Source organism: Bubalus bubalis, chromosome 24, assembly GCF_019923935.1.
Source record: "Bubalus bubalis isolate 160015118507 breed Murrah chromosome 24, NDDB_SH_1, whole genome shotgun sequence".
Taxonomy (NCBI): Eukaryota; Metazoa; Chordata; class Mammalia; order Artiodactyla; family Bovidae; genus Bubalus; species Bubalus bubalis.
In genome coordinates this window covers 6404765-6431269 of record NC_059180.1, presented here as the reverse complement: position 1 = coordinate 6431269, position 26505 = coordinate 6404765, and the positions used below count along the sequence as shown (strand labels likewise).

Sequence of the window (26505 nt, the reverse complement as noted above, 5' to 3'; positions counted from 1 at the left end):
AAGCCGGCTGTTTCCTGCCCTCCGTGACCCCCCACCCCGGAGCAGGACCCAGGCAGGGCCACGAGGAAGGGCAGGGGTGTGGGGAGCACCACTTGCAGCAGAAAGATAAGTGTGCTGGGACAAGAAGTCATTACAGGCCTGGCTGTCCTCACTGTGGGTTAGAGGGGCTTGGCAGCCCCCCAAACATCTAGGACTCCTCTCCTCTCCCTTGGCTCCTGGGCTCCTCAAGACTCTGTCCCCCTTAACTGCCTTCTGAGTCTAAGCTCTTTCCTTCCAGCTCTTCTACTGGCCGACTTCTGCAGTACTGTCTTGGTCTCCCTAAGACCCACCCCACGGGTGCCCAGACAGAACGGGGCTTGGGGGAGGAGCTGCTTTTCTGGGGCCCCCCTCTAACTGATGAGATGGAGGGGGAATGGCCACGAGAGGAACGGCCCTCCCAGACACGCGGAGGGCCCTCAGGAGCCAGACAGGAAACAGCTTCAGGAAAGACAGCATCAGACCCGGCCCGAGTCCCGGGGGGTCAAGGCTGAGGGCGGCGCAGGAGCCCTCCTAAACGCGACGGTGGGAGAGTGAGGACCATGATTTGGGAATCTGGCCCTCCCTCTCTCGGATCCAAGTACCTTGTATTTACCCTTGCTTGCTCCCCATCTCAACCCAAATGACCCGTTCCTCCGCACGTTGTCAGAGCTAGGTTGTGCGCATAGTAGGTCCCCAATACTTAATGTTTGTTGAATGACTGTGTGAACGTTCGCTCCACGGTTATCTAAGCTGAGATCGCTGCCTCGGGGCCCGCTGGGCCACCCCTCCGTCCTCAAAAGTTTCCCTCCAAACACGGTCCCCTGCGCCAACTAGGGGGTGGTGGGCGAATCCAGGAGAAGAATCCGAAGTCCGCAGGAAGCATCCGACAGGGCTTGGCGTGTGCGGCCCTCCAAGCTGCTGGGTGCGTTTCTCCGCTCCCTGGTGTGTCTGCTGGGCTCAAGCCTGCCCGGGACGGGGGCGGGGGGCGGGCATCCCTGGGCCCCGGCCCCGACACGCGCGGTCCGGGCCAGGGCGCACTGCCTCGGTGCAGGTCCGGGCGGTCCCCAGCTCCTCGCCCGCCGCCCCTCCCCCTTCTCCAAACTTTCTCCCAACTTCCCGACCTCCTCCGCTCCGCGCCCCGCTCCGCTTCCCTCATGAATTATTCAGCAGGCGCGCTCCAATCAGCGCGCCCCGGCCCCCCTCGCCAAGCTACGGCTCGGGGTGCGGGAGCTCCCCCCGCCCCCCGCGCGCCCCTCCCTCCCGGCCAGGCGCCGCCCGGCCCAGTCCCCAGCCCGGCCCAGCCTCAGCCCGCCCGGCCCGCGCCGCAGTCTCCCTCCCTCCCGCTTCGCTCCTCGCTCGGCTCTCACCCTCCCCGCCGGCGCGGAGCGCACTCGGCCCGGCGGCACGAGCAGCGCCACTCCAGGGAGGGGGGGAGACCGCGAGCGGCCGGCCCACCCCCAGCAGCCTTCTGGGGCGGGACCCCGAGGCCCCGGAGGGACCCCGACTCCAGCCACGTCTAGCTCTGCGCCCGCCCGGGCGGCCGCTGCCAGGACGCCCCCCGCCTTCTCGTCTGCGCGCGCGGCCGGGACGCGGGGCCACACCTGGGCGCCGCCACCCGGTGCCCGGCGCGCCCACATGGGCCCGCGCTGAGGGCCCCGAGCGAGTCTCGCGCGCGGAGTTGGCGTCCACCCGCTCCGGCGGGGGTTCAGACCTGGGGGGGCTAGCGCCCCCCAAACTCGGATCGGATCCAACCAGAGTGAGGCGGCGCCATGGAGCTCCGGGCTCTGCTCTGCTGGGCTTCGCTTGCAGCCGCCCTAGAAGGTGAGTTCTCTTGGGGGCACCCCGGCCCTTCTGGGGCCCCCAAAGAGGGGCCTCGGAGTGGAAGGGCCGACCTCTCTCTCCCCCTAACCCGGCAGCCCAGCTCCGAACGCTCCGGACCAATAGTGCTAGCGCGGGAGGGGGGCGGGGAGGAGGCGGCTCAGCGGGGAGTGGAGTTTTCTTTTGTTTGGGAAAGACTTGGAGTCGAGCTCCGTCCCGGGACGGGCCCCGGTCCCGGCTTCCCGAACTGTTAAACTCAAGTCTCCAGACGCCCTTGGCAGCCTTTCGTTTCTCCCGACTCCAGCCTGCAGAGCTCTCTCCAGAGTTTCTGTCCCTCTTCCCACCTCCGCCAAACAGGAGGAAACATTTCTGGAGGAACAAGAGGACAGGCAGAACTTTGTGCTAGGCCATAAAACTCCGCCCGCCCCCCATTCCATAGCGTTCACACCTTGATCCTACAATTTCCCCCACCGCCGTCGGGGATGGCCGCCTTCTGCACTCAAGTCTCCAAACCTCCCAATCTCTCCCCAATCCGCGGCCCCTGGAGCAGAGAGCCTCCCGCCCTGGCTTCCCCAGGCTGCACCCCAGCCCGTTAAATACAGCGTAGACCCTAGCCCTTGCCCCAACCCTACCAGAGTCCTTTTCTCTAACCCTAGCCTGCCTCTTGTCCCCTGAACTCAGCCTGACTTATGTCTCCTAGGCTCTCTTAAATTTCTACTTTTTCTGCACAGTTCCAAATGTTACTTTATCCATGAGCCTCTGCCCTCCCCTCAACCTCTAGCGGGGAAGCAAGAGCCCTATAAACCCTCCTCCCACAGCCCTAATCTCCTTTCAATGAGTTGCCTCCTTCCCCTCCTTCCCTGCCTGCAATCAAAGGGGTCTCTGGGGAGTGGGCCATGGGGGGCTGCTGAGAAGAAGGAATCAAAGGCAGTTGGAAACGCGTCTTCTCCAGGCTGGGCAGTGCTGCTCTGGACTGGGGATCAAAGGCAGGGTGTAGGGGAGAAGGGAGACTTGCTGGGCTCAGGAAGTCCGAGAAAGAACCAGAGGGAGAGGGGGGGAAGGCGAAGCAGAGAGAAAACCCACCAGGATGACGTGTGGTGAGAGAGAAAGAAAGATGCCAAGGGGAACAGGGAGTAACTTTGAATTCCTGTTACCTAAGTGCTCGCCGAGCCCAAGGCCCGGTGCTGCGTGCTTTCAGTTTTCACGGTCCCGACAAGCCTGTGGTGGGAAGTATTGTTACCCCCCGTTTTACAGGTGAGCAGACTGAGACAGGCATTCAGTCTTTTATCTAAGGCCCTGTGCCCCAGTGAAGGTGAAAGATGGGAGACAGAAAGCAGAGTGACAGTCAGAGAGATGGAGGTGGCCGGAGAGCGGGGGAGAGCTGAAAGGCAAGAGAAGTGACGGCTCCAAGAAAGGGAGGCAGGCAGGACTGCGATAGGATGAGAGAAACAGGAGCCGCTTGGAGCGCCCAGGACAGCCTGAAACAGACAGTGTGTAAATTGGAGACAGGAAAACACTCTCCAGTCTGGAACAATGGAGGGTGGAGACGGCTGCCTCTATCCACCCGCTTCCCAGAACCCGGGCATCCTGTCCCCAGCGTGCCGGGCTGTCTCCTGCCACCCATGGGGGGCCCCGGGCCTCTCCTCGGGCTGGCCGGGCCTCCACCTGACCCCTGGCCCTCAGTGGACATCACCTGGTCTCTGGGAGGAGGCCGTCCCACCCACCTGCTCTCCTGTCTCTCCTACAGTCCAGGGAGGCGGGACCTGGGCCCAGGTGTGCTGCAGGCTCCTCCCGGCCAGACCTGTAGCGTCCCCCTCCCCATGTCTCCCAGGGGATTCCCCTCCCCTGCCTCCACCCTCCTCCGGTGCAGTTCTCCTAATCCCCACCTTCCGCCAGAACCCCACCCTTCCCCTCCCCCGAGGCCAGAGCTGAGCCAGGTGTGCTCACCCCCCTACCCACACCCCTAAAATCCCCTCCCCTCTGCTTTCCCGTAAGCAAATCCAGACGTGAGGGCTCCCCAGACAGAGGCCGAGGGCAGGGAACCCCAGCATCCTGGCCTCCAGGACGGCCTCCTCCGAGGACAGCTAGGCAGTGGGGAGGAGATGGGGGTCAGGGCTGGGGTGTTTGGTCTGAAGGATCAGGAGGTCGCATCTTTGCATTTGGGGGAGGGACTGCAAAGGCGGAGGGAGACCCTGGTGGGAGGGGTGTCCCTACCCCATGTCAGGTCAGGGTCAGGTCTGGGCTCGAGGTTGGCCCTTTCTGAGCTGTTGCCCATTTTTACACTTTCAGCAGCTGTGTCTTCCCTTCTCTGGGGCACAGCAGTTCACAGAGGCCTGGCCCTGGGAGTCAGCTCCCTGCCTGCCAGCTGTTAGGAGCAGGGCTGGCGCTCAGAAAAGAGGCTTGAAACCTGGGGATGGGTGGGGGGGTGGGCAGAGGGCAGGGCAGGCTCCCCTCCTCGGCCTGTCTGTCTGTCTCAGCTCTCAGGTCTTCCTGTGTCTCTCCCAAGCTCCAACTGACTCTGTATGTGTGTCTGTCTCAGAGACCCTACTGAACACGAAATTGGAAACTGCCGATCTGAAGTGGGTGACATTCCCTCAGGTGGAGGGGCAGGTAAGAGCTGGGGCTCCGGAGGAAAGCCGATGGGGGTGGGGGGGCCACTGTGCTGCTGCTTCCTGTGCCATACACCCATCCCTCACATCTCAGCAGCCAGGGCAGGTGTCTTCTGAACCCTCGCCCCCCAAGGGTCCCCCAGCCTCCCTCCTGGCTTCATGGCAAAGACCCTGCAACTAACCCTCACCCACCGGCTCAGCAGCCCCCCTTCTCCCCACAGTGGGAGGAGCTGAGCGGCCTGGATGAGGAGCAGCACAGCGTCCGGACCTACGAGGTGTGTGACATGCAGCGGGCCCCAGGCCTGGCCCACTGGCTGCGCACCGGCTGGGTCCCCCGCCGTGGGGCCGTCCATGTGTACGCCACACTGCGCTTCACCATGCTGGAGTGCCTCTCCCTGCCGAGGGCCGGCCGCTCCTGCAAGGAGACCTTCACTGTCTTCTACTTCGAGAGCGACGCAGACACGGCCACGGCCCACACGCCAGCCTGGATGGAGAACCCCTACATCAAGGTACCCAGGTGCCCTGGGGTTGGGGGTACTGGCCTGGGGGATGGAAGCAGGAGGCCCCCGGCTTGAGGAGGGAAGCGGGTGATCTGCTAGGTGGAATGGCCAGTCTACTCCACTGGGCAAGTACACCTCACCCCCCCCCCCACCTCATTTTTTGGCTGGGTCAGGACATCTTGCAGGATCTTAGTTCCCCTGCCAGGAATTGAACGCATGCCCTTGTTAGTGAAAGTGTGAAGCGCTAACCAGTGAGTCACCAAGGAATTCCCTCCTCTCCCCTTCACAGCCTTTGCACCAGCTGATGCCTCAGCCCTGGAGTGCCTTCTCTCTGCCTCTCCCACCCAGCTCCTACCTGTCTTGTGATTCCAGCTCTGGGGTCCCGCCTGCCATCGCACTCATTATACTTTTAACTTTTCATTGACTTTTCATCATTTCCTTCCTTTCTGTTTCTTCGGCACAGAGTCCGGGGCCTGGCCTAGAACAGGTGTTGATAAGTGTCTGTAGGGTGAGTGAGTGCACAGCAAGGGGAGCCGGGACTCTTCATAGGAGCTTAACGAATGTTAATGGACAATGTTGGGGCCTGCAAGAAAGTGCACACTGGGAAGGGTGGAGAGAAAGTCCTGGAACAGGTGACTGAGCAGCTCACAGAGAGGGTGAGCCTGGGCAAAAGACAGTCCCGCGGGATCCTCGGGGAGTGGAAGACTGTGGCAGTGAGTCTCTTCCCACCCTGGCAGGTGGACACAGTGGCTGCTGAGCACCTCACCCGGAAGCGCCCAGGGGCTGAGGCCACAGGGAAGGTGAACATCAAGACGCTGCGCCTGGGCCCGCTCACCAAGGCCGGCTTCTACCTGGCCTTCCAGGACCAGGGTGCCTGCATGGCCCTGCTATCCCTGCACCTCTTCTACAAGAAGTGCGCCCAGCAGACCGTGAACCTCACCTACTTCCCAGAGACCGTGCCTCGGGAGCTGGTGGTGCCCGTGGCCGGCAGCTGTGTGGCCGACGCCATGCCCGCCCCCGGCCCCAGCCCCAGCCTGTACTGCCGGGAAGACGGCCAGTGGGCCGAGCAGCCGGTCACGGGCTGCAGCTGCAATGCGGGGTTCGAGGCCGCCGAGGGGAACACCAAGTGCCGAGGTGAGGGGAGGAGGCCAGTACCCTGATCAGGGACCCGCTTCTCAAGATTTCCAGTTTGAACGTTCTTTGCTTTCCTGGGCACTCAGTTACTGGAGGGTGTGTTTTCCGGGCCCCCAGCACCGTTCTGAGCTCTCCATCACTTCCATGCTCTTGCTTCTGACTCCACGCAGTTGCTCTCTGGACCTAACAGGTTCTCTTGGGCTAGGGGACCTTGTTGGACTCAGAGGCTTCGTGAACTCTGGTCCTGTTCATTATGGTTTCCTCTAATTTACTGATACTGAATTCTCACCTTATTCTTGAGAGCAGAGGTTCTTAACCTGGGGTTTGTGGATAGGACGAGGGAATCTGTGAACTTTGATGGAAGGAAAAAAAAAAAAGATGGCTTTTCCTTTTCACTCATCTCTACCTGAAACTGGTCACTCCTTTTATGGAGTGTCAGTCACAGCCCAGAGGTCAGAGCAAGACCTGAGATATGGGCCCCATTCAAATGCTGGTTTTCACAGCTCAATGGAGATGATTTGCAAGAAGGGCAAAATGTTGTTTTCCCTCTCTGTGACTTCAGAATTCCATTGGCTGTCAGTCCTGCCACTGTATCTCATTAATAGAGAAACACACCCTTTGCCATGTTGTAAACTTTTCTTCCTGTATATTTTTTTCCAAGTATCTTTATTCTTAATGTGTGTGTGTGCTTAGTCACTCAGTTGTATATGACTCTTTGCGACCCCATGGACTATAGCCCGCCAGGCTCTTCTATCCATGGAATTCTCCAGGCCAGAATACTGGAGTCGGTTGCCATTCCCTTCTCCACCTGTTTTGATCTTGGGTTTTCACTTACTTGGTTTTATTGGTAATCTGTATATTTTATGGTGTACGTTTAAAATCATTATTCTGAGCAAGGGTCTTGAGTTTCACCAGGCTGCCATGGGGTAGTGAGGGGGGCACACCAGGGTTCAGACCCTTGATCTGGAGGAAAGTCTTCTCTTACAGGCCAGGTTTCTGAGCTTCTCACTCCCTGCTCCCCTCTTGGCACTTCATGCAACTTGATTTTATTTTTTTTGGCCACACTGTGTGGCATGTGGGACCCTCGTTTCCTGACCAGGGATCGAACTTGCACTCCCTGCAGTGGGAGCTCAGAGTCTTAATCATAGAACCACCAGGGAAGTCCCTCATGCACCTTTAATAACCACTGAATGTCATTTTTTTTTTCCCCCGGATCTCCACCCCCAACCCCACCGCTGAATGTCTTTGATGCGAGTTCTGATGGACACTTTCGCTCTCTCAGCCTGTGCTCAGGGCACCTTCAAGCCGCTGTCCGGGGAGGGGTCCTGCCAGCCGTGCCCAGCCAATAGCCACTCTAACGCCATTGGCTCGTCCATCTGCCAGTGTCGCATCGGATACTTCCGGGCCAGCACAGACCCCCGAAGTGCGCCCTGTACCAGTAAGTGGCCAGCGACCCCTGGGGTGGACCCCTCACCCCAGCCCCCATCCTCCCATGCCTTCCTCCTCTCAACCCTGGCCTGGTGCGTGACCAACGCAAGATGTCAGTGTAGCTGCCCATCTGTCCCCACAGCCCATGCCCAGCCATTTCAGCCTCTGCCTGACACCCTGGTCTCCCGCAGCACCCCCATCTGCCCCGAGAAGCGTGGTTCCCCGCCTGAACGGCTCCGCCCTGCGCTTGGAGTGGAGCGCGCCCCTTGAGTCAGGCGGCCGGGAGGACCTCACCTACGCGCTCCGCTGCCGGGAGTGCCGGCCCGGTGGGTCCTGCACGCCCTGCGGGGGAGACCTGACCTTCGACCCCGGCCCCCGGGACCTGGTGGAGCCCTGGGTGGCGATTCGCGGTCTGCGTCCTGACGTCACCTATACATTCGAGGTCACCGCCTTGAATGGGGTGTCTTCTTTGGCCAGTGGGCCGGTCCCGTTTGAGGCTGTGAATGTCACCACGGACCGCGAGGGTGAGACTGGGGACTAGGGGCAGCCTGTGGTTGGATGGGAGAGGCCAGCGAGGAGGGTGGACAGTCTGAAGGCCTGAGGCAGGGAAAAGGCAGCAGCTGGGGAGTGGAGTTCCCAGGAAATACACTGGGTCAAGGCCTTTGGGGCAGGAGGCAGAAAGAGAGTGTTAAGTAGATGCAAAGGCGGGCTCCAGAGTCCAGAGAGAGCCGGGAGGAAATCCCGAAACAGCTGGAGGACCCAGACAAGTGTGGCCAGCAGAGGGAGAGCCAAGGAAGATAAGGGCCAGACCTGCCCCGCTCCAGGGCCCCAACGCATCTCTCTCTCACAGTGCCACCCCCAGTGTCTGACATCCGGGTGACTCGGTCATCACCCAGCAGCTTGAGCCTGGCATGGGCCGTTCCCCGGGCACCCAGCGGAGCAGTGCTGGACTACGAGGTCAAGTACCACGAGAAGGTGAGAACCAGGTCCCGCCCTGGGGGGTTGCAGTGAGCAGTGGGACCTGCTCCAGGGGCCGGGACATCTGGATTGTAGGCATCTGCCATATACCAGCTGAATGATCTTGTGTCAGCCTCTTGGCCTCTCTGAGCTTCGTGTCTTCCTTATAAAACTCTTAGGAAAAAATTTCCTGGTGGTCCAGTGGTTAGGACTCCATACTTCCCTGGTCAAGGAACTAAGATCTTGCATGGCAAGCAGGATGGCCCTCCCCTCCCCACAAAATGCTTTAGATAATGGAACCTACCCCACAGAATGGCTACCAAGACTAAACAATATAATTCATGCAAAACACACAGCTCAGTGCATACATAGTGAAAATCACTCAGTCATGTCTGACTCTTAGTGACCCCATGGACTATACAGTCTGTGGAATTCTCCAGGCCAGAATAGGTAGCCTTTCCCTTCTCCAGGGGATCTTCCCAACCCAGGGATCAAACCCGGGTCTCCCGCATTGCAGGCGATTCTTTACCAACTGCGCCACAAGGGAAGCCCCAGTGCATACATAACCAAGCACAAAGGCCTCACCTGTCTCACAACAGGGTAGGGATGCTAGTGATGGAGGCCCAGGGCAGGGGAGGTGGGAAGAGCCATGGAATCTGGGGGCCCTGGCTTACGGCCAGCCCCTCTCCTCCGGAACAGGGCGCTGAGGGCCCCAGCAGCGTGCGGTTCCTGAAGACGTCAGAGAACCGGGCAGAGCTGCGGGGACTGAAGCGGGGAGCCAGCTACCTGGTCCAGGTGCGGGCGCGCTCCGAGGCCGGCTACGGGCCCTTTGGCCAGGAGCACCACAGCCAGACCCAGCTGGACGGTGAGTCTGGGGGGCAGGGCGTGCCTGGGGTTGGCTGTCCCCCCCCCAGGCAAGGAGGCCTTGGCTCTCCGGACCCCCAAAGTCACGTCCCTCTTGCTTCTCTTTCCACCACGAGGCATTCTGGCCTGGTGATGGGATATAGAAACTGAATCCAACAGCTGGGTGTGAAGGCCCGCTCAGCAGCTTTCCAGCTATGTGACCTTTAGCAAAAACTTGACCCCTGAGCCCCAGCTCTCTCATCCAACACTTGGAAATAGGAGGCCTCTCTCCCAGGGCTCCAAGGATTAAATGAGGTGACACTTTGATAGTTTTTATATGCTGGCTCAAGGGTTTTTGTCCTAAACCTTTTAATTTTTTTTTACAGTTTTATTGGGATATGATTCATCTACCTTATGATTCATCCATTTAAAATGTATAATTCATTGGCTTATAATATATTCACAGAGTTGTGCAGCCATCCCCGTAATTAATTTTAGAACATTTCAGCACCTCAGAAAGACACATATACCCCTTCCATTACCTCTCAGCCCCCGGCAAACACTCATCTACCTTTTTTGTGTCTAGATTCGCCCATTCTGAATCTTTCATACACATGTTATCACACGATACAGTCTTGTGACTGGCTGCTGCTTCTCTCACGTGGCTTAATGTTTTCTAGGTTCAGCCGTATTGTAGAATATATCAGGACTTCATTCCTCCTCGTAGCCGAAAAATACTCTGTTGAGTGGCTATCGCATTTTTCTTCATCCACTCATCTGTTGATGGACGTTTAGGTTGTTTCCGCCTTTTCATATTTAGCCTTAGGTACCTCATATTCAAGTGAGACTTCTTTTGTGGTCACCAGTATTTATGACAGAACAGAATCAAACCCACTCAGGCCAGGAAACTTCTTCCCTGGCCCTGAGGGACTTGAGTGGAGCCCACGGGCCCTCGGGGTCTCCCTGATCTCAGTTCTTCTCCTCCAGAGAATGAGAGCTGGAGGGAGCAGCTGGCCCTGATTGCAGGCACCGCGGTTGTGGGTGTGGTGCTAGTGTTCGTGGTCATTGTCATCGCAGTTCTCTGCCTCAGGTGAGCATCCTGGGCACCTGGAGACCCTGATGAAACCCCCTGGGGCTGGCCGCCCGCCCTCTTGCTCCAGGTCGAGGCTCCCTGGATGTCCAGGGAAACTACCTGCTTTCACTTGGAATCCTCTCTGACTCCTGCTTCTCTCTTCCCATCCATTCCCTCTGGAACTCAGTTCCCTCTGGGACATGTGACTCAGTTTACCTTTTCTGTCCCATCCACTCCAGGAAGCAGAGCAATGGGAGAGAAGCTGAGTACTCAGACAAACACGCCCAGTATCTCATCGGGCATGGTGGGTACGCCCTTCCTGAAGGATTCGGGGCTGGTGCGAGAGCTGTGAGCCCAGGGCATCTGAGTGCAATGGGAGTCACCTCTTGGCTAACAGGCCCCATGTGATTCCCCAGGTACTAAGGTCTACATTGACCCCTTCACTTACGAAGACCCTAATGAGGCTGTCAGGGAGTTTGCAAAAGAGATCGATGTCTCCTATGTCAAGATTGAAGAGGTGATTGGTGCAGGTGAGCGGAAAACACCTGGGTGCCAGGGAAGAGGGTGGAGTTGGTGGTGGGGTGGACGGCAGGGCCAGCCAGACCCCCCGGGAGAGGAGAGCTGACCCGCAGCGTCCTTCCTGAAGGCGAGTTTGGTGAGGTGTGCCGGGGGCGCCTCAAGGCCCCTGGGAAGAAGGAGAGCTGCGTAGCCATCAAGACCCTGAAGGGCGGCTACACGGAGCGGCAGCGGCGGGAGTTCCTGAGCGAGGCCTCCATCATGGGCCAGTTTGAGCACCCCAATATCATCCGCCTGGAGGGCGTGGTCACCAACAGTGTGCCCGTCATGATCCTCACCGAGTTCATGGAGAACGGCGCCCTGGACTCCTTCCTGCGGGTGAGCCCCCCCACAACACCCCAGTCCACCCTGCCCTCCCCCAGCACAGCCCAGGACAGACGGTGGGCCCCGTGTTGCTGCCTGTCTGCCCGTCATCCTCCGCCAGGGAAGGCTGAGTCCTGGGACTGGTCTCCCTGTGGGGCCGGCCGACCCCAGGATCTGGAGGGGCTGTCATCTATCTTTGTGACAAATATTTACTGAGCATCTCCTTGTGCACCCGCCACTGTCCGGGGCCTCGGGAACTCGAGCCCTGAACATCTCTGCTCTTGGCGAGCTGCTGGTATAATGCGGGAGACTGAAAGTTAACAAGTACGAACAAGCTTTTATAGAAAGTAAACAAAATTTCAGATGTGAAAAAAATTAAACAGGCTTATAGAAATGAGAGGAAAGAGCTCATTTTTGCTACTTGAACAAAATTGTATGAAGTTTCATTATTTTTATTAAACTTTACTAGGCATCTTTAAAAAAAAAAAAACACTTTTTTTTTTTTTTGGCTGCACCACACAGCCTGTGGCACTTCCCTGATCAGGGATCAAACCTGTGCCCCCTGCAGGGCAAGTGTGGAGTCTTAACCACTAGACCACCAGGGAAGTCCCCGAAAGGTTTTTCTACATAGCAAAGCAATGTTGCATTTAACAGAATGACAACAACCCCCTGGTATCACCTAATGCTTATGTGATACTCATATTTCTCCAGTTGTCCCCAACATGTCGCAGCATCCAGTTCAGGATCAAGCATTGCGCTGGTGGTTATTGTTTTGAGTCTTTTTACATCCCAGGACAGTCCTTTGTCTTTCTGATACGCTCAAGGGCTGGGCCCCTTGTCCATTCAAATGTCTTTTCTAGATTGATTGGATTCTTCCTCGCGGGGTCATTTAGCTTGTTTCTCTGTGTTTCCCATAAGGAAAGCTGTATCTAACATTGTGATAAGTTCAGAATTCTACGTCCGTGGCCAGCCTCCATCAGGCGGTGCGGTGTGCCTTCCACGGTACCGCATTGGGAAACACAGGCTGCCCGGCTCCCGTCATGAGGGATGCTGCGGCAGACACTGGGGCAGTGCCTTGTGGACGCGGGAGTTTGTTCCATTGTCTGGTTGCAGGAGACGGAAGGGGGTCTGTCTTAAAAGAGATGGCATCTGGGTAGATGAGAAAGCCAGCCGTGAGAAGATGGGGGCAGGGGGAAGCATACTGGGGACTGAAGAGCCCCCCAGGGTATACGGGATCTGGTGCGTTCAAGAAGCAGAAAGGCTGGTGAAGCTGAACCAGGTCAGCAGAGGAGCAATGGTGGATCACCTCGTAGTTGGCGGCTGGGTCTCGTGGTCTTAGAACTGGGGGTGTGATTAGAAGTCCAAAAGAGGAAGCTTTGGGGAGGATATCAGCAGGAGTGACAGTCGCTCAGTCGTGTATGACTCTTTGTGACCCCAAGGACTGTAGCCTGCCATGGAATTTTCCTCTGGCATGAGGAGGCAGAGAAGGACAGCCTCCTCTGTCCATGGAATTTTCCAGGCATGAATACTGGAGTGGGTTGCCTATCCCTTTTCCAGGGGATCTTCCCAATCCAGGGATTGAACCCAGGTTTCCCGCATCACAGGTGGATTCTTTACTGCTGAGCCACCAGGGAAGCCTGCCGATGAGGAGACTGGCAGTCACTCAGGCCGTGGGGGGTGCAGTGGGTGTGGAGAAGCAGTTGGGTTTGGGGTGTGTTTTGGAGGCATAGCAGGCAGAACTTGCTGATGGATCATAGGCTGTAAACAGGGGAGAGAGAGGAATCGTGGAGACTCCGAGGTCTCTACCCTGAGTGCCTGGAAGTGAGGCCACCAACAGAGATGCAAGGTGTGAAGCAGGCGCAGGCTTGGAGGATGGGTTCAGAATTCAGTTTCTGGACTCAGCGTTGCTGGCCCTGCAGGGCTGCCAAGAATCCCCTGCGTGCTAGCTGAACCCAGAGGATGGGCTTAGTTAACCATTTGTGACTGGCAGGCTTACCTGGTGAGAGCAGACTCTATGAAGGTGAAGGTCGGGCTTTAGACCCTGGTTTTGGTGCTGCGGTTACCGAGCACACCCGACTCCTCACCATTCTCTTGCATCCTATATACAGTAGGTCCAAGAGGGCTGAGCGAGAGTGTGGCTGGATCAGTGCCAAGGCACACCTCTCCACCTGGAGACAGGTGTCTTCAGAGCACACTCGTAACTGTCATCGCTCCGTTGCTGTCAAATAAAAAGAACGTGTTAGATCCAAACTATTTGCCTAATATTTCCTGGATCGAATGCACTGTACTAGGTTAAATGGAAGAAAGTATAATCTTATTTAAATTTTCATTTTTATTATTTTTTTAACACCGAAACATTTTGTATTGAGGTATAGCCGATTAACAGTGTTGTGATAGTTTCAGGTAAACAGCAAAGGGACTCAGCCATACATATACACGCACCCATTCTCCCCCAAACCGCCCTCCCATCCAGGCTGGCACATAACATTGAGCAGAGTTCCGTGTGCTATATAGTAGGTTCCCAGCTCCTTATAATTTAATTATGAGAGACTTGAGTGCATGTATTTGAAACAGGAACAGTTATAAGCATTGTGTCACGATACTGCAGAAAAGACTGAGAGAACTCAAGAGTGAAAGAAAGCAGAAGGGGTTTACCTAGGATGCTGGCAGGCCTGCCCTACAGGTGGACGTGAGATGGATCTGGAAGGGATAAATACGGTTTATTTTTTAATGTATTTGTTTTTATTGATTTATTTGGCTGTGCCGGGTCTTAGTAGTGGCAGGCAGGATCTTTGCTCTTGGTTGCAGTTTTCAGAATCTTCAGTTGCAGCATGCGAACCCCTAGCTGTGGCTTTTGGGATCTTAGTTCCCCGACCAGGGATTGAAACCCAGGCCCTCTGTATTGGGAGTGCAGAGTCTCAGCCACTGGAGCACCGGGGAAGTCCCATAAATATAGTTTAGAATGTCGGGGAAAGAGGGGCGCCCTAACTGCGACCCCCACCGTGTCCATCTCCAGCTGAACGACGGCCAGTTCACCGTGATCCAGCTCGTGGGCATGCTACGGGGCATCGCCTCGGGCATGCGCTACCTCGCCGAGATGAGCTACGTCCACCGAGACCTGGCTGCCCGCAACATCCTGGTCAACAGCAACCTCGTCTGCAAGGTCTCAGACTTCGGCCTCTCCCGATTCCTGGAGGAGAACTCCTCTGACCCCACCTACACGAGCTCTCTGGTAAGGCTGGGGGACAACTGTGTGATCTAGGTTCTTAGGGCCGGGTTGGAAAGGTGGGAGACTGAGGGACTGACAGCTCTGGTCCAGGCCAGGATGTAGGAGCAGACCTACATTGTGGCGGACGTGGGGGCTGGGGGATCAGCTTAAGGAACCGGCTGCTAGGAGTCTGGGAAAAGAACAGAGTTGGGGAGCTGGCCATTTGGGGTGCCGAACGAAAGGAGGCCTAAGCTGGGGGAGACGCAGAATGCCTGAGTCCTGGGAGTCCCTCAGCTCACCTTGTCCTCCCCTGTCTTTAGGGAGGAAAGATTCCCATCCGCTGGACAGCCCCCGAGGCCATTGCCTTCCGGAAGTTCACATCTGCCAGTGATGCCTGGAGCTACGGAATTGTCATGTGGGAGGTCATGTCATTTGGGGAGCGGCCATACTGGGATATGAGCAATCAGGATGTAAGTATCCTGTGGTCCCACCAACCTGCCCTGGAATGTCTCGTCTCTTGGGATGTGGGGCGGCGGGGTGGCAGGGGATCCTTCTTAGAGAGCTCATCACTGTTGGGTCCTTGAGGTGGTGAGAGTGGCATGGTGAGGAGGTGATCTGTGTTTAGAGTTTGATAACAGCTCATCTGGTCACAGACGGAGGCAGAGATGGAAGGCAGGCTTGGGAGGTTACATGTCTGGATCATAGCTCAAGAGCTTCTAGGACACTGAGCCACAGCCAGCTTGGGCCCTGGCAGGGAGGGCCACCCCTAGGTTAGCCCTTCTGGCCCGCAGCACCCATCCCGGCGTCTATTAAGTCGCCATTTCAGTGGGGTCCTTCGGCAGCTTCGTTTTCCCCTTGACTCCCTCACCCAGTGCGTCTTCCACCCATCATTCCAGGTGATCAACGCCATTGAACAGGACTACCGGTTGCCCCCGCCCCCAGACTGCCCCACCTCCCTGCATCAGCTCATGCTGGACTGTTGGCAGAAAGACCGGAATGCGCGGCCCCGCTTCCCCCAGGTGGTCAGCGCCCTCGACAAGATGATCCGGAACCCTGCCAGCCTCAAAATCGTGGCCCGGGAGAACGGCGGGTGAGGACCCCAGAGGACAGGCCCTCTTTCCTGCTCTGTGCCACCCTGAGAACCTTGCTTCCTCCCTTCCGCCACCCCAGAAGTATCGGTCCTTTTGGTGGTATGTGGGATGTGCCCTTCCGCCTCTCCAGGCCTGGGCTCTGCGTCCTCACCCTGACACACGCTGGTGCTCAGGGTATCCTCCTCATCCTTGCCCCCCAGGGCCTCGCACCCCCTCCTGGATCAGCGGCAGCCTCACTACTCAGCTTTTGGCTCTGTGGGGGAGTGGCTTCGAGCCATCAAGATGGGAAGATACGAAGAAAGCTTTGCAGCTGCTGGGTTTGGCTCCTTTGAGCTGGTCAGCCAGATCTCCACTGAGTAAGTCATGGTGGGAGCTGGGGACCGGGAGGGCGGTGGTGAGGGCCAAGCAACCAGGAGGGGTGGAATCTGGGTGACCAGAGTCAGGCCCACAGTTTGAGCAGGGGCCTTTGAGGTCAACTTCTGGTGCCCGTTCTAGAGCCCCTCCCCCTGAAAACAGTAACAGCTGCAGGGACTGAGAGCTCGGGAATCTTCCAGGTCAGCTGTGCCTGCCTCACCCCCTTGCACCACCTCGGCCTTGGGCCATCTCGCTCCCGCCTTGAAATCTGTATCTATCTTTGTGCATCTATCTACATTCCAGACCCTGCTCTCACATTAACAACGTGTCAACTCTGGATGTTTTCCCACCCATAAAAGGAGAAGATTGGCCTGGGTTTTGGAAATCCTTTCCAGCTTTAATGTTAAATGGTTTTACAATTCCAGTGCCTTCCAAATACTGCTTTCCCCTAGTTGGCCTCTCCCTGGTCCTTCTTTCCACCTTTCCATTCCTCTCCCAAGGACTCCTCTCACCCTGGATTGGAATCACAGAAATAGGACTAGAAATCCAGACACAGAGGGTCCAAGAGGCCCTTTCCTTGGGAAGCCCGTCTTGTCCCAGCAGGTCTGGGCCCCTCCTGACTGGCTTGAGCTTTCCCTTGACATGGGTTCACTGACATGGGTTCTTGCCTTCCACTTCTCATCGCTTCTTTCTTACCTCAGCCTCCCTGCATCAGGACGGGGGCTGGGAGCAGTCTGTTTGTGTCCTCTCTCGCCCATTCCTTTCTCCACCCACCCAGCTCCTCTGTTTCTCCTTCCGATTTTTCCTTTTGATTCCTTTGTCTGGAAGACTTTTCCTTCTGACTTCTTTGTCCTCTGAAGCATTCTTTTGCCAACCTCATTTTATGGACTTTTCTCTCCCTTTCGTTCCTCCTCTTCCCTGATTCTCTGCCTTTCCTTCTAGTTTCAGCATCCAGGGCGAAGCCCTCCACCCCTTGTTTCTCTATCCCTGCGGGTACCTAGCCTCGCCCCCTACTGCGGCTGCACAGAACTGTGGTGTGCGCCTAAATCGGCCCCCACCCCCGGAAACTGCCCGACAACTGTTGACGTCTACCCGCTTCCCCGCTAGCCATTCTGATTGGCTGGCACGACCGAGGCGGGGACGGGTTTTTGAAGGAGAGATGTCCTGGGAGCTTAGTGGTCTCACCTAGCTGTTGATTCTTCCCCAGGGACCTGCTCCGAATCGGAGTCACTCTGGCGGGACACCAGAAGAAAATCCTGGCCAGTGTCCAGCACATGAAGTCCCAGGCCAAGCCTGGAGCCCCAGGCGGGTCGGGAGCACCGGCCCCCCAGTACTGAACTGCATCTGCACGCCTGGCTCCGTAGCTCTGGAGCGGCAGGGACTCCAGCGCCCGGGGATCCCTTTCTTCCTGGGGCAGAGTCGGGTAGGGGGCACTCAAGAGGCTCCCACCCCACGCCCCACTGACTGGATTGCACTTTGAACCCATGGGGGTGGGGAGCTGGCAGTTTGGAGAGAGAGGATTTGGGGATTCTGCAGTGTGGAATCATAACGCTCCCCCCGGGGGCTGGGGGGACCCCAAACCGAGGGTGCAGGAGCCTTTCCCTCAGGATTGGGTGTGACCGAAGGAAAAGGAGTCCCCGGAGTCGGCCAACATCCCAGGGCTAGTTGGGCACGATCTCCACAGCCTCCCTTGGATCCCCAATTAGGGCCCCCAGGTGCCCCTCCTCACCTTGAAGGGTAACAGCCCTGCAGACCAAAGAGAAGGGAGGACTAGCCTGCGAGCTCGGGAGGCGAGAAGGGGCATCATGGCCCAGTGACGAAATCATTGGACTTGGATGTCCCAACCTTGCTGCTGTCTCCACCGAACTCAGTTTTCCCTTGTAAATACCCCTCCCCCATCTGCTGCCTTCATATTGAAGGTTTTTGAGTTTTAATTTTTTGTTTTTGGTCTTATTTTTCCTTTTTTTTTTTTTTTCAGTTTTTGTTGTTTTCTACAGTCCTTGTCATAACTTTTTGTGTTAGAGGGGACCTGTTTCATTATTGCCTCTTTGGCCCAAGTGGAAACAGGGACCCGTCGTTGTGTCTTGTTTCCAGAACAGTGCCTTGGTCACACCACAACCCCCCAACATTTCCCTGCCCCCCCAAGTACCCCCAAACTGTGTCCATGAGGGGGTGTCGGGCGGGGGGAAGTGCTAGAAAGCAGAGACAGACACCGGTGCTTGGAGGGGTTCTTAAATTATATTTAAAATGATTGTTTTGTATAAATAAAAGAAAATGGGAAGTGCCTTCACTCTGGGGATGATTAGGAGTGGGAGGGAGGTGATAGAATAGACTTCTGTAGAGGGGGGCTCTGGTATGGAGGGGCTTTTGAGCCAGGCTGACTGAGGGGTCGGGTGTGTGGAGATAGGGCTGTGGCAGGGGTGGGGGCTGGGTGCTTGGTTCCCAGCCCCAGGGTGTGTTTGAGGTGGTGGGGTGGGGGCACTGGAGATGAGTCATTGGCAGCTGCTTCTAACGGCTCCAGATGGCTCTGCCAAGAGCCTGGGGCACCTCCGGGGTGGGGCTGCCCTCCTTCCCCCCCACCGGCCCTGGTTTCTGAGCCCTGGCTGAGGGGCTCTATGAGACAGGGGAGGCCTATAGCTTGGGGCCATCGTCCTATAGCCCCCTGATGTGGGGAGGGGGATCTGCTGGGGTGGAGGCCCCGTCAGATGGGGGAGACAGATGTGGGCCAGATGTTGACAGCTGGGGTTGGTTTAGAGGCAGTGGGGGGAGTGTCTGCATTTGGTTGTGGGGGAGGGGCAGAGGCTGGTGTGGAGGACACGGACCCCCCATGTGTATGTACACACACACACATACGCTGGGCTGGGTCTGGAGGACAATTCCCCCTTTCAAGATGCTGCCCAGGCAGGTTCTCCCAGCCTCTTGGGAAGGGAAGGGAAACCACCTGAGTATCTTACCCCAACTTCCCCCTCCTGAGCAGGAAGACGAGGCTGGGGTCAATTCCCTGATGTCTTTCTCACCATCTTCAGTTTCTCGGCCTGCCCGCCCCAGGGGACACCTGCAGGGGCAGGCCTGGACCAGCTGCTTTGTCAAGCTGGTGCAGCCTTGCCATTTTTGCATCTCAGTTGCCCCCTGTTGTGCTGGGGTTGGTGTGTGTGAGTTGTTCAGTCATGTCCAACTCTGCGACCCCATGGACTGTAGCCCACCAGATGCCTCTGTCCATGGAATTTTCCAGGGAAGAATACTAGAGTGGGTTGCCATGCCCTTCTCCAAGGTGTCTTCCCAACTCAGGGATTGAACCTGGGTCTCCTGCATTGCGGGCACATTCTTTACCATCTGAGCCACCAGGGAAGCTTCGTCGGGGTTGATACAGGACCCCAAACCCCAGCTTCTGCCCCTCCCAGCCCAGGAAGCCTCCAGGAGTGGTCCCGTCCCCAGTTTCCTGCCTCTACTACTGCCTTTGGGAATCTCTAATGCTCTGGAATCGTCGCCTTCCTTGATGACATGGCTCATGTTTGTACCTCTAACAGGATGGGCGGGACTCTGTCCTGCCGAGGACTTAGGGAGGATGCTGGTCCAGGCCACCTCCTACCCCTGCCAACCAGACATCCAGGCTAGATAAGGAGACCTTAGGTGGGTCAGAGGTCAGGGGAGCCGGACACAGATGAAGAACAGAGAGGCAAAGGGTCAAAGAGCAGGAAAAGGGAGGCCAGTGCGGGGGGACAAGGGGTGGTGCCAGGCATGCAGCTGGGAGTCCTGTGATGCTCAGGTTAAACACAGCCAGCCCAGCTCCAGAGTGTGAGCTGCTTCCTCCAGCTGAGAGGCAGGGTGACCTGGCCGGGGGCATCCCTTCTTTCTTGGAGCCCTTTCCCCAACCAACTTGGGTCTTGCTTTCTTGGGTCAGCCACAGAAAGGTGGCCACTGGGCTCATTTGGAGGACAGAGTAAGGATTCCTCTCTAGAACCCAGGGTCCTGCCTGCTTTGGCGTCCCCTCTCCTTGGTATCTCACATCTGAGCCCAGTGGGCAGCCTTCCTTTTTTTCTTAGAGCCCGCGCAGGACGTCCCAGCCCCCTCCCCCAGGACCTGCCTGGTGGGAGGCACAAGGCGAGGGGCTAAGGGCAGGCATGTCTGCACTTTGGCCCTTGGCTGAGGTGAGCCGGTCACTCCTAGCAGGATGGAGCTCCAAGCTCCTCCCAAGCAGGGCCTCAGCCCCCACCCTCAGTTACCATAGCAACCCCAAGGCCTTTTGGGTCGCAGGCCAGTTCACCCTTTGGAAAAAGCCACATTTCCCATCCTGAGCCTCTGCCCAGAGCTTTAATCTCATCATTAGAAACATAAAACCTCAGGATCACCTTTCACTTACCCAAGTGGGAAGCTCAGAGGCCAAGACCTACAAGAACTAGGATTCCTGGGGTGCCCTCTTTTCTCCTGTATCCCTGAAGCCCTTCACGGGACTTTGTCTAAGGGACAGACAGCCCCTTACCTCCTCAGACCTCGGTTACTCTCCCTGTGGACACTTTCTGGAGCATCCAGCCTTAGGTCCCCGGGCCCGCATTTCCCTTCTGTCTCTCCCCACCACGGTCCACCTCACAGACCCTTCCTCCACCAGAATCATGTGGAAATTCACATCTCAAAAATAAATAATTTTATCTCTCTTTTTTCTGTGGACAACTCAGAACTGAGTGACTCTGAGGGCTTGCTCTGGACTAAAATCTGAAGAAAAAGAGAAAACATGGATAAGAGGCAGCCTCAGGCTGGGCGCCAAAGCTGTGGGCCGTGGGGCTGGGGCTCACCCGCATGTGGCAGCTTGCCTCTGGTCTGGCTCCGCATTTTCTCCCTAGAGGGCGAAACACACCGGTGATGACGGTCAGCACCCACTCCCCGTGTTTGCTCCCCCTAGCCGGCCCTCCTCTGCCCCTTTCCAGAAACTCACCTCCTCCCTTTCCTCCTGGAAATGCATCCTCTGGTCACCGCCGCTGGCACTATGACCACCATGGGCACCAGCAATGGCAACAGGATGGAGGCAAAGTTGGATGCTTCTGGGGTGCGGGGAACAGAAATAGAGGTGTGGGATAAGAGGTGAGGGGTATACTCCCTTCCGGTCCTCAGCTGCCACCCTGGATGGACTGCATTCCCTGCACATCTCTGGGTCCTGGCTCTCCCTCCAGGAAGCCACCGCTCCCAGGGCTTTCAAGACCTTGGTGCCACCCTCCTGCTCCCGGCGGACACACAACTCCCACAAACCCTTCAGGAGGATGTTCACCCAGCTGGTCCCCCAGAGTCCAGGGTATCAGCTGGGTCAGTGCTTCTCCAAGAGTAGCCCTGGTATCACTTCCATCAGTCACCTGGGAACTTGTGAAAAAATGCAGGCATCTTGAGGCCCCACGGAGACCACCAAATCCATGTCTCTGGGGCTGAGTCCCAGAGACAACCTTGCCCCACCCTGATCTTAGGCACAAGGATACAGTCGGAGAATTGCTGGTGCAGAGGCACATGGGAATTATAGTTTGGGATGGAGAAAACTAATAAAAGGTACCAGGGAGGCTAAGCGGGCACAAGAGAGGGGAACAACAACAGGGTGAGGCATACAGATCATAGAAGTGGGGAGCTCAGGCTCAGAGAGAAGATTCCAGAGTGCTGGGTAGGGCATAGGGACTCTGAGATTCTTTGAAGATACTGATCTTGCTAATCTTTAGGGATCATATCCAAATATTATATTATTACATCTCATATAGTAATATAAGACATTGATAATATACTATCTACTATACATCTATGGGCTTCCTTGGTGGCTCAGAGGGTAAAGAATCTGCCTGTAATGAGGGACACCCAGGTTCGATCCCTGAGTTGGGAAGATTCCCTGGAGAAGGGAATGGCAACCCACTCCAGTATTCTTGCCTGAAGAATCCCATGGACAGAGGAGCCTGGTGAGCTATAATCCATGGGGTCACAAAGAGTTGGACACAACTGAGCAACTAAGACACACATACACACGCATACAACTATAATAGATACTGTAGGTTAATATTGGAGAAGGCAATGGCACCCCACTCCAGTACTTTTGCCTGGAAAATCCCATGGACGGAGGAGCCTGGTAGGCTGCAGTCCATGGGGTCGCTAGGAGTTGGACACGACTGAGCGACTTCACTTTCACTTTTCACTTTCATGCACTGGAGAAGGAAATGGCAACCCACTCCAGTGTTCCTGCCTGGAGAATCCCAGGGACGGGGGAGCCTGGTGGGCTTCCGTCTATGGGGTTGCACAGAGTCGGACACGACTGAAGCGACTTAGCAGCAGCAGCAGCAGGTTAATATTATATACACGGACTTATTCTGTGGCCATTGTTGGGGCAGAAGGTGAGAGGAGCTTGTGAGGATACAGGTCTGGGGTGAAGTTCTTGCCTGGCTTTTCAGGGGGAGGTACATCCCGCGGCTCCATGCAACGGTCTCCCCCGTAACCAGGTTCGCACTCACAGGTGAAGTGGGTTCCCTGCTCCCGGCACCGCCCATCATTCTGACAGGGGTTCTGTAGGCATGGGCTGTCTGCAAGGATGGAAGCGAGTGGGAGGGGGTTCTGGGAGGACACTCAGAGCCAGGAAGAGGGGCCTGGGGGCTGGGACACCAGGGAAGAATTTCTCCCAGAGACATTCGCTGGGGTCCGCTGACCAGGCTTCCAATCCTGGTTCTATACCCCCGAGATCTGGGGAAATTGCTTACCCTCTTCTGAACTCCATTTTCTTTACCCTATAATGTGGGAATGCTATGCTCACCACCCCAAGTGCTGATTAAGGACTAAAGGAGATCTTGAGACACGAATGCAGAGCAGAGAGCAGAGGCTCAGAAGACAGGGCCTCTTCCTTGTCCCTCCCGAGAGAGAGAGAGAGAGAGAGAGGGAAATGAAATGGCAGGAGCGTCCTGATCTTGATGAGATGGGCTCTTCCCAGGACTGAAAGGGCTGGTTTGTTCCAGGTCCAGGGACTTCCCCCTTCCCCCGCCCCCACAGGGGATAAGGGCAGCTGGAAGCTGAGGGCCCGTCCCGGCTCACCTCGGAAGCAGCCACGAGTGAGGTTCCCCAGGGTGCAGACCTCCCCAGGGCTGCAGCCGAGGGGCTCACATAGCAGGACCCCCGTGCGCGCGCAGGTGCAGCGCTGGGAGCAGTCGTCGTTCACGAAGCTGTCCCCCTGCTGGAGAGGGAAAAGGCCCGGGAAGCAGGGGCGCCTGCTTGACCTCCAGGGCTGGGCTGTCCTTTCGCGCCTGCGCTCCCCCGGGGCCTCCCACTTCCAGCCCTGACCTGGTAGTAGATGCCGTTCTCGGTGCAGCCGCAGTGGGCCAGGGGGAGGCTCTGGGCTCCGCTGTAGACGTAGCCCGGGAGGCTGGCACAGCCCTCCACACAGGGGCCCTTGCAGCCCCGGGGGGCTGCCAGCGTGGCACAGGAGGCCGGGCAGGGTGTCATACAGCTCTGGTAGACAGTATTGGCTGGACATGACAAGGCTGAGAGGACACAGTCATAGTCAGAGGTGGCTGAGCAGGGGTAGGTCCCCCCAGGGATGGAGAAGAAGGTCACCCAACAGAGCACAGAGCTTGCTAGAGGCAGGGAGGACCGGCTCCGTGAGTCTTTTTGTCTGTGGCACTAACTCATGAGGAGGATCAAAGGTGGGCCTTGGCAGAAAGGAGTGGGCAGGGGTGATGGGGGTTAGGGCAGGGAAGGGGTTTGGTCGGGAGGACATTGACAAGGGGGAGAGTCTAGGGCTGGGGGAACCAAGAGGGAAAGCCAAGGTGGGGGCAGCTGTGGTGACTCAGAGCAGAACAGGGGGTGGAAAGAGCCGAGGGGGTCAGGGGCCAGCTGCTGGGGCAGCTCAGGGCCTCACCGCAGTGGGTGTGGTCCCGCCAGCTGGCCGGGGTGGTGCCCGCCTCCTGGCAGATGCTGGCATACCCGCTGAGGACCTGGCAACGCAGCCCCTCCTGCTCCTTGGGGTCGCGGGCGGCACACAGGTCAGACACACAGTGCCTGGGGGACAGCAGGGACAGGTGGGGGGCTGTCAGACACGGGGAGGGAGGCCAGGAGACCCAGCCCTGCAGAAGAGGCCCTGGAAGCCCCATCAGAGAGTGGGCCGGTGCGCCGTGGGGATGTGTGTGCGTGTGTGTGACAAGGTACTACGGACAGAATTGTGCCCAACAGAGAGCCAGAGAACAAGCCACAGGAGCTGGATAAAGGGTCTCGGGTCCCCGACTCACTCCAGGAAGGGCTCGGGGGCCACAGTCTGGTGACAGACAGCAAAGGGGCCCTCGGGGTCCGCCAGCACCCCACACGCCTGGGTGTGGTTGATGAGCTGCAGCTCCTCCAGGTGGCATCCCGACACACCAAGAAAGCCTAGCGCCGCTTCCTCTTTCACTTCCTCCTCCTGTACAGCCCTGGGCAGAGACAGTGAAGATCCAGGTGAGGCCCACAGGGCTGCGATTGAAGGAACCAGGGAGGGGAGGGCCCGGGCACAGGCTGAGATCCACAGGACGGGTGTCTCGCAGTTGGCGGGAGAGGAAAGATGTGACAGGATGAGAAGAATCAGGCCCATCTGAGCCCTCGGTCTCAGGGCTCCTCCTCTGCTGAGCAAGTGCAGGTGAGCTTGTGTGAACAGATTTTAGGTTGGTGCTCATGCCCACCCTGGCCGGCCGCCCCCCATCCCGGGTCAGGGCCTCCCTGCTTTGAGCCCCAGCCCTCTCACCTTGAGACGCGGGGCAAGCTTCCCTCGGTCATCTTTACCTCCCAGCTGTTGCCAAAAGCAAGGAGATTCTGGGTGACGGCCCCGTTGGGCAACATAAAGTCATTTCTCTTGTTCTGGTCGCAGTTGCCGCACAGGCCGAGCACAAGCTTCCGGTAAGTGAGGGGCAGGGAGATCACTGCGGGAGGAGGGGGCCCAGGAGTGAGACCCCCCTGCACCACACCTAGTCCCTCTCCACCCCTCCTGGGTCATCTCCTGGAGCTTGAGGCCTTGCTCGCAGGCAGGGGGCCGTCTCACGGAGCCCAGCCTGTCTAAGAGGCAGTTTTCCCTCCCCCGTCCCAGGAACACTCCCTTTGGCCCACTGGTTCCCACAGTCTGGCACCTGCATTGTTCTTTCCATTGAAGCTGACCACCAGCTCAAAGTCCGTGATCACGAACAGGCGATCGCTTCGTAGGGAGACCCGCAGCTGGTCGACGGGCTCATAGGGGGCAGTCACCTTCTGACCATTGACCTGGAGGAGGCAGATGGGAGCCACAGGAAAGCCTGAATCAAGGTGACTCTCAGGCTTCCCTGGTGGCTCAGTGGTAAAGAATCCACCTGCCAATGCAGGAATGCGTGCATGCTAAGTCGCTTCAGTCGTGTCCGACTCTGTGCGACCCTATGGACTGCAGCCCACCAGGCTCCTCAGTCCATGGGATTCTCCAGGCCAAGAATACTGGAGTGGATTGCCATGCCCTTCTCCAGGGGATCTTCCCGACCCAGGGATCAAACCCATGTCTCTTATGTCTACCTGCACTGGCAGGCAGGTTCTTTACCACAAGCGCCACGTGGGTTCAATTCCTGGTCTGGGAAGATCTCACATACCGTGGAGCAACTGAGCCCGTGCGCCGCAACTACTGAGCCTGAGCTCTAGAGCCCGGGAGCCGCAACTACCGCGTTCATGAGTGGCAGCTCCTGAAGCCCGAGCACCTGGAGCCTGTGCTCTGCAACAAGAGAAGCCACTGCAATGAGACGCCTGAGCACCGCAACGAAGAGTAGCCCCGCTCACCACAACTAGACGAAGCCCGTGTGCAGCAACGAGGGCCCAGTGTGGCCAAAACTAAATGAATAAATAAAATTATATTTAAAAAGGTGACTCTCTGCTGCTTTGGCCTCCGCTTCCCTGCACATCTCCGGACCTTGTGGTTCCATCATTCTCTGCAACAGGATACTCCAGGAAGCTTTACTATCCCAAATGCCAAAAGCATCTCTGAGGTCTGCTCCTATTGCAGCCCCTTTCTTTGCAAAAAAAAGAAAACAACTGGCAGGAGGGCATCCCTGGTGCTTCTTCAGACTGCCTGTTGGATCTTCCCTTCTCCCCACTGCCCCACCTCTCCCCCACCTTACCTGAAATCCTCCTGCCCACCTTGGGCTCCCAAGGAGGTAAGTGCAGCACCGATTCTGATTTCTACAGCTAGGCAGCCTCTGCCAGGAACCTCCCAGGGAATGGGCAGCCCTGGCTCCACCTGCTCATGGTGGCCTCTCCTGGACCGACCTGCCTCCCCCGACCCACCCTGCCTGGCCCGGCTCTTACAACAAGCTCCAGTTCGTGCTGGAGCTGGACCGTGTAGCCGTAGACCATCACGATGATTTCATGCAGGAAAACGGGGTTGTGAGACGCATACATCTTGTTGCGTCCCTCCACGATGAAAGGCTCCACGCCAGTGGGGAGCACATCCACGGTCTTGACCAGATAGTAGGTCATGCGGCCCTGGAAACGGTAGCCGAGGCCATCAAACGTGCGGTAAGTGGGGTCCCCATAAACCGTGCATCGCTCCGACCCTGCCAAGAAGAGCCAGCACTGAGGAGGAATGGCCCTGCCCAGTGGAACGGCCCCAGGG

General features: G+C 57.4%; 2 protein-coding genes and 1 long non-coding RNA gene across 6 annotated transcripts in view; 2 read left to right on the top strand and 1 right to left on the bottom strand.

Moving 5' to 3' along the window:
• The first annotated feature begins 1346 nt into the window (after positions 1-1346).
• On the top strand, positions 1347-18201 carry EPHB4 (EPH receptor B4). Its single transcript, XM_006046459.4, has 17 exons — positions 1347-1839; positions 4376-4446; positions 4667-4954; positions 5683-6079; positions 7362-7517; positions 7699-8031; positions 8358-8482; positions 9164-9329; positions 10295-10397; positions 10619-10683; positions 10796-10909; positions 11026-11273; positions 14275-14490; positions 14787-14936; positions 15363-15556; positions 15758-15913; positions 17119-18201. Exons 1-17 carry the CDS (start codon positions 1788-1790, stop codon positions 17246-17248), a joined length of 2964 nt encoding a protein of 987 aa, XP_006046521.1. The 5' UTR covers positions 1347-1787; the 3' UTR covers positions 17249-18201.
• A 2636-nt stretch (positions 18202-20837) lies between these two features.
• Positions 20838-26505, bottom strand: part of ZAN (zonadhesin) — a 35857-nt gene continuing 30189 nt past the window's right edge. The window contains exons 37-43 of the mRNA XM_044936416.1: positions 26199-26446; positions 25007-25136; positions 24628-24802; positions 24143-24319; positions 23776-23915; positions 22310-22450; positions 20838-20947 (exon numbers count right to left, since the gene is read on the bottom strand). Of these exons, the coding sequence (XP_044792351.1) occupies positions 20838-20947; positions 22310-22450; positions 23776-23915; positions 24143-24319; positions 24628-24802; positions 25007-25136; positions 26199-26446 (1121 nt within the window). The remainder of the gene's footprint in view (positions 20948-22309; positions 22451-23775; positions 23916-24142; positions 24320-24627; positions 24803-25006; positions 25137-26198; positions 26447-26505) is intronic.
• LOC112581857 lies at positions 22981-26082 on the top strand. 4 transcript variants are annotated; one of them, XR_006548428.1, is made up of 6 exons: positions 22981-23560; positions 23799-23899; positions 24087-24522; positions 24751-24779; positions 24967-25178; positions 25428-26082. It is a non-coding gene; the product is annotated as an uncharacterized LOC112581857 (long non-coding RNA). The 4 variants fall into 4 exon arrangements; XR_006548427.1 differs by having other exon boundaries at positions 23799-24344; positions 24431-24522; XR_003106522.2 differs by lacking the exon at positions 23799-23899.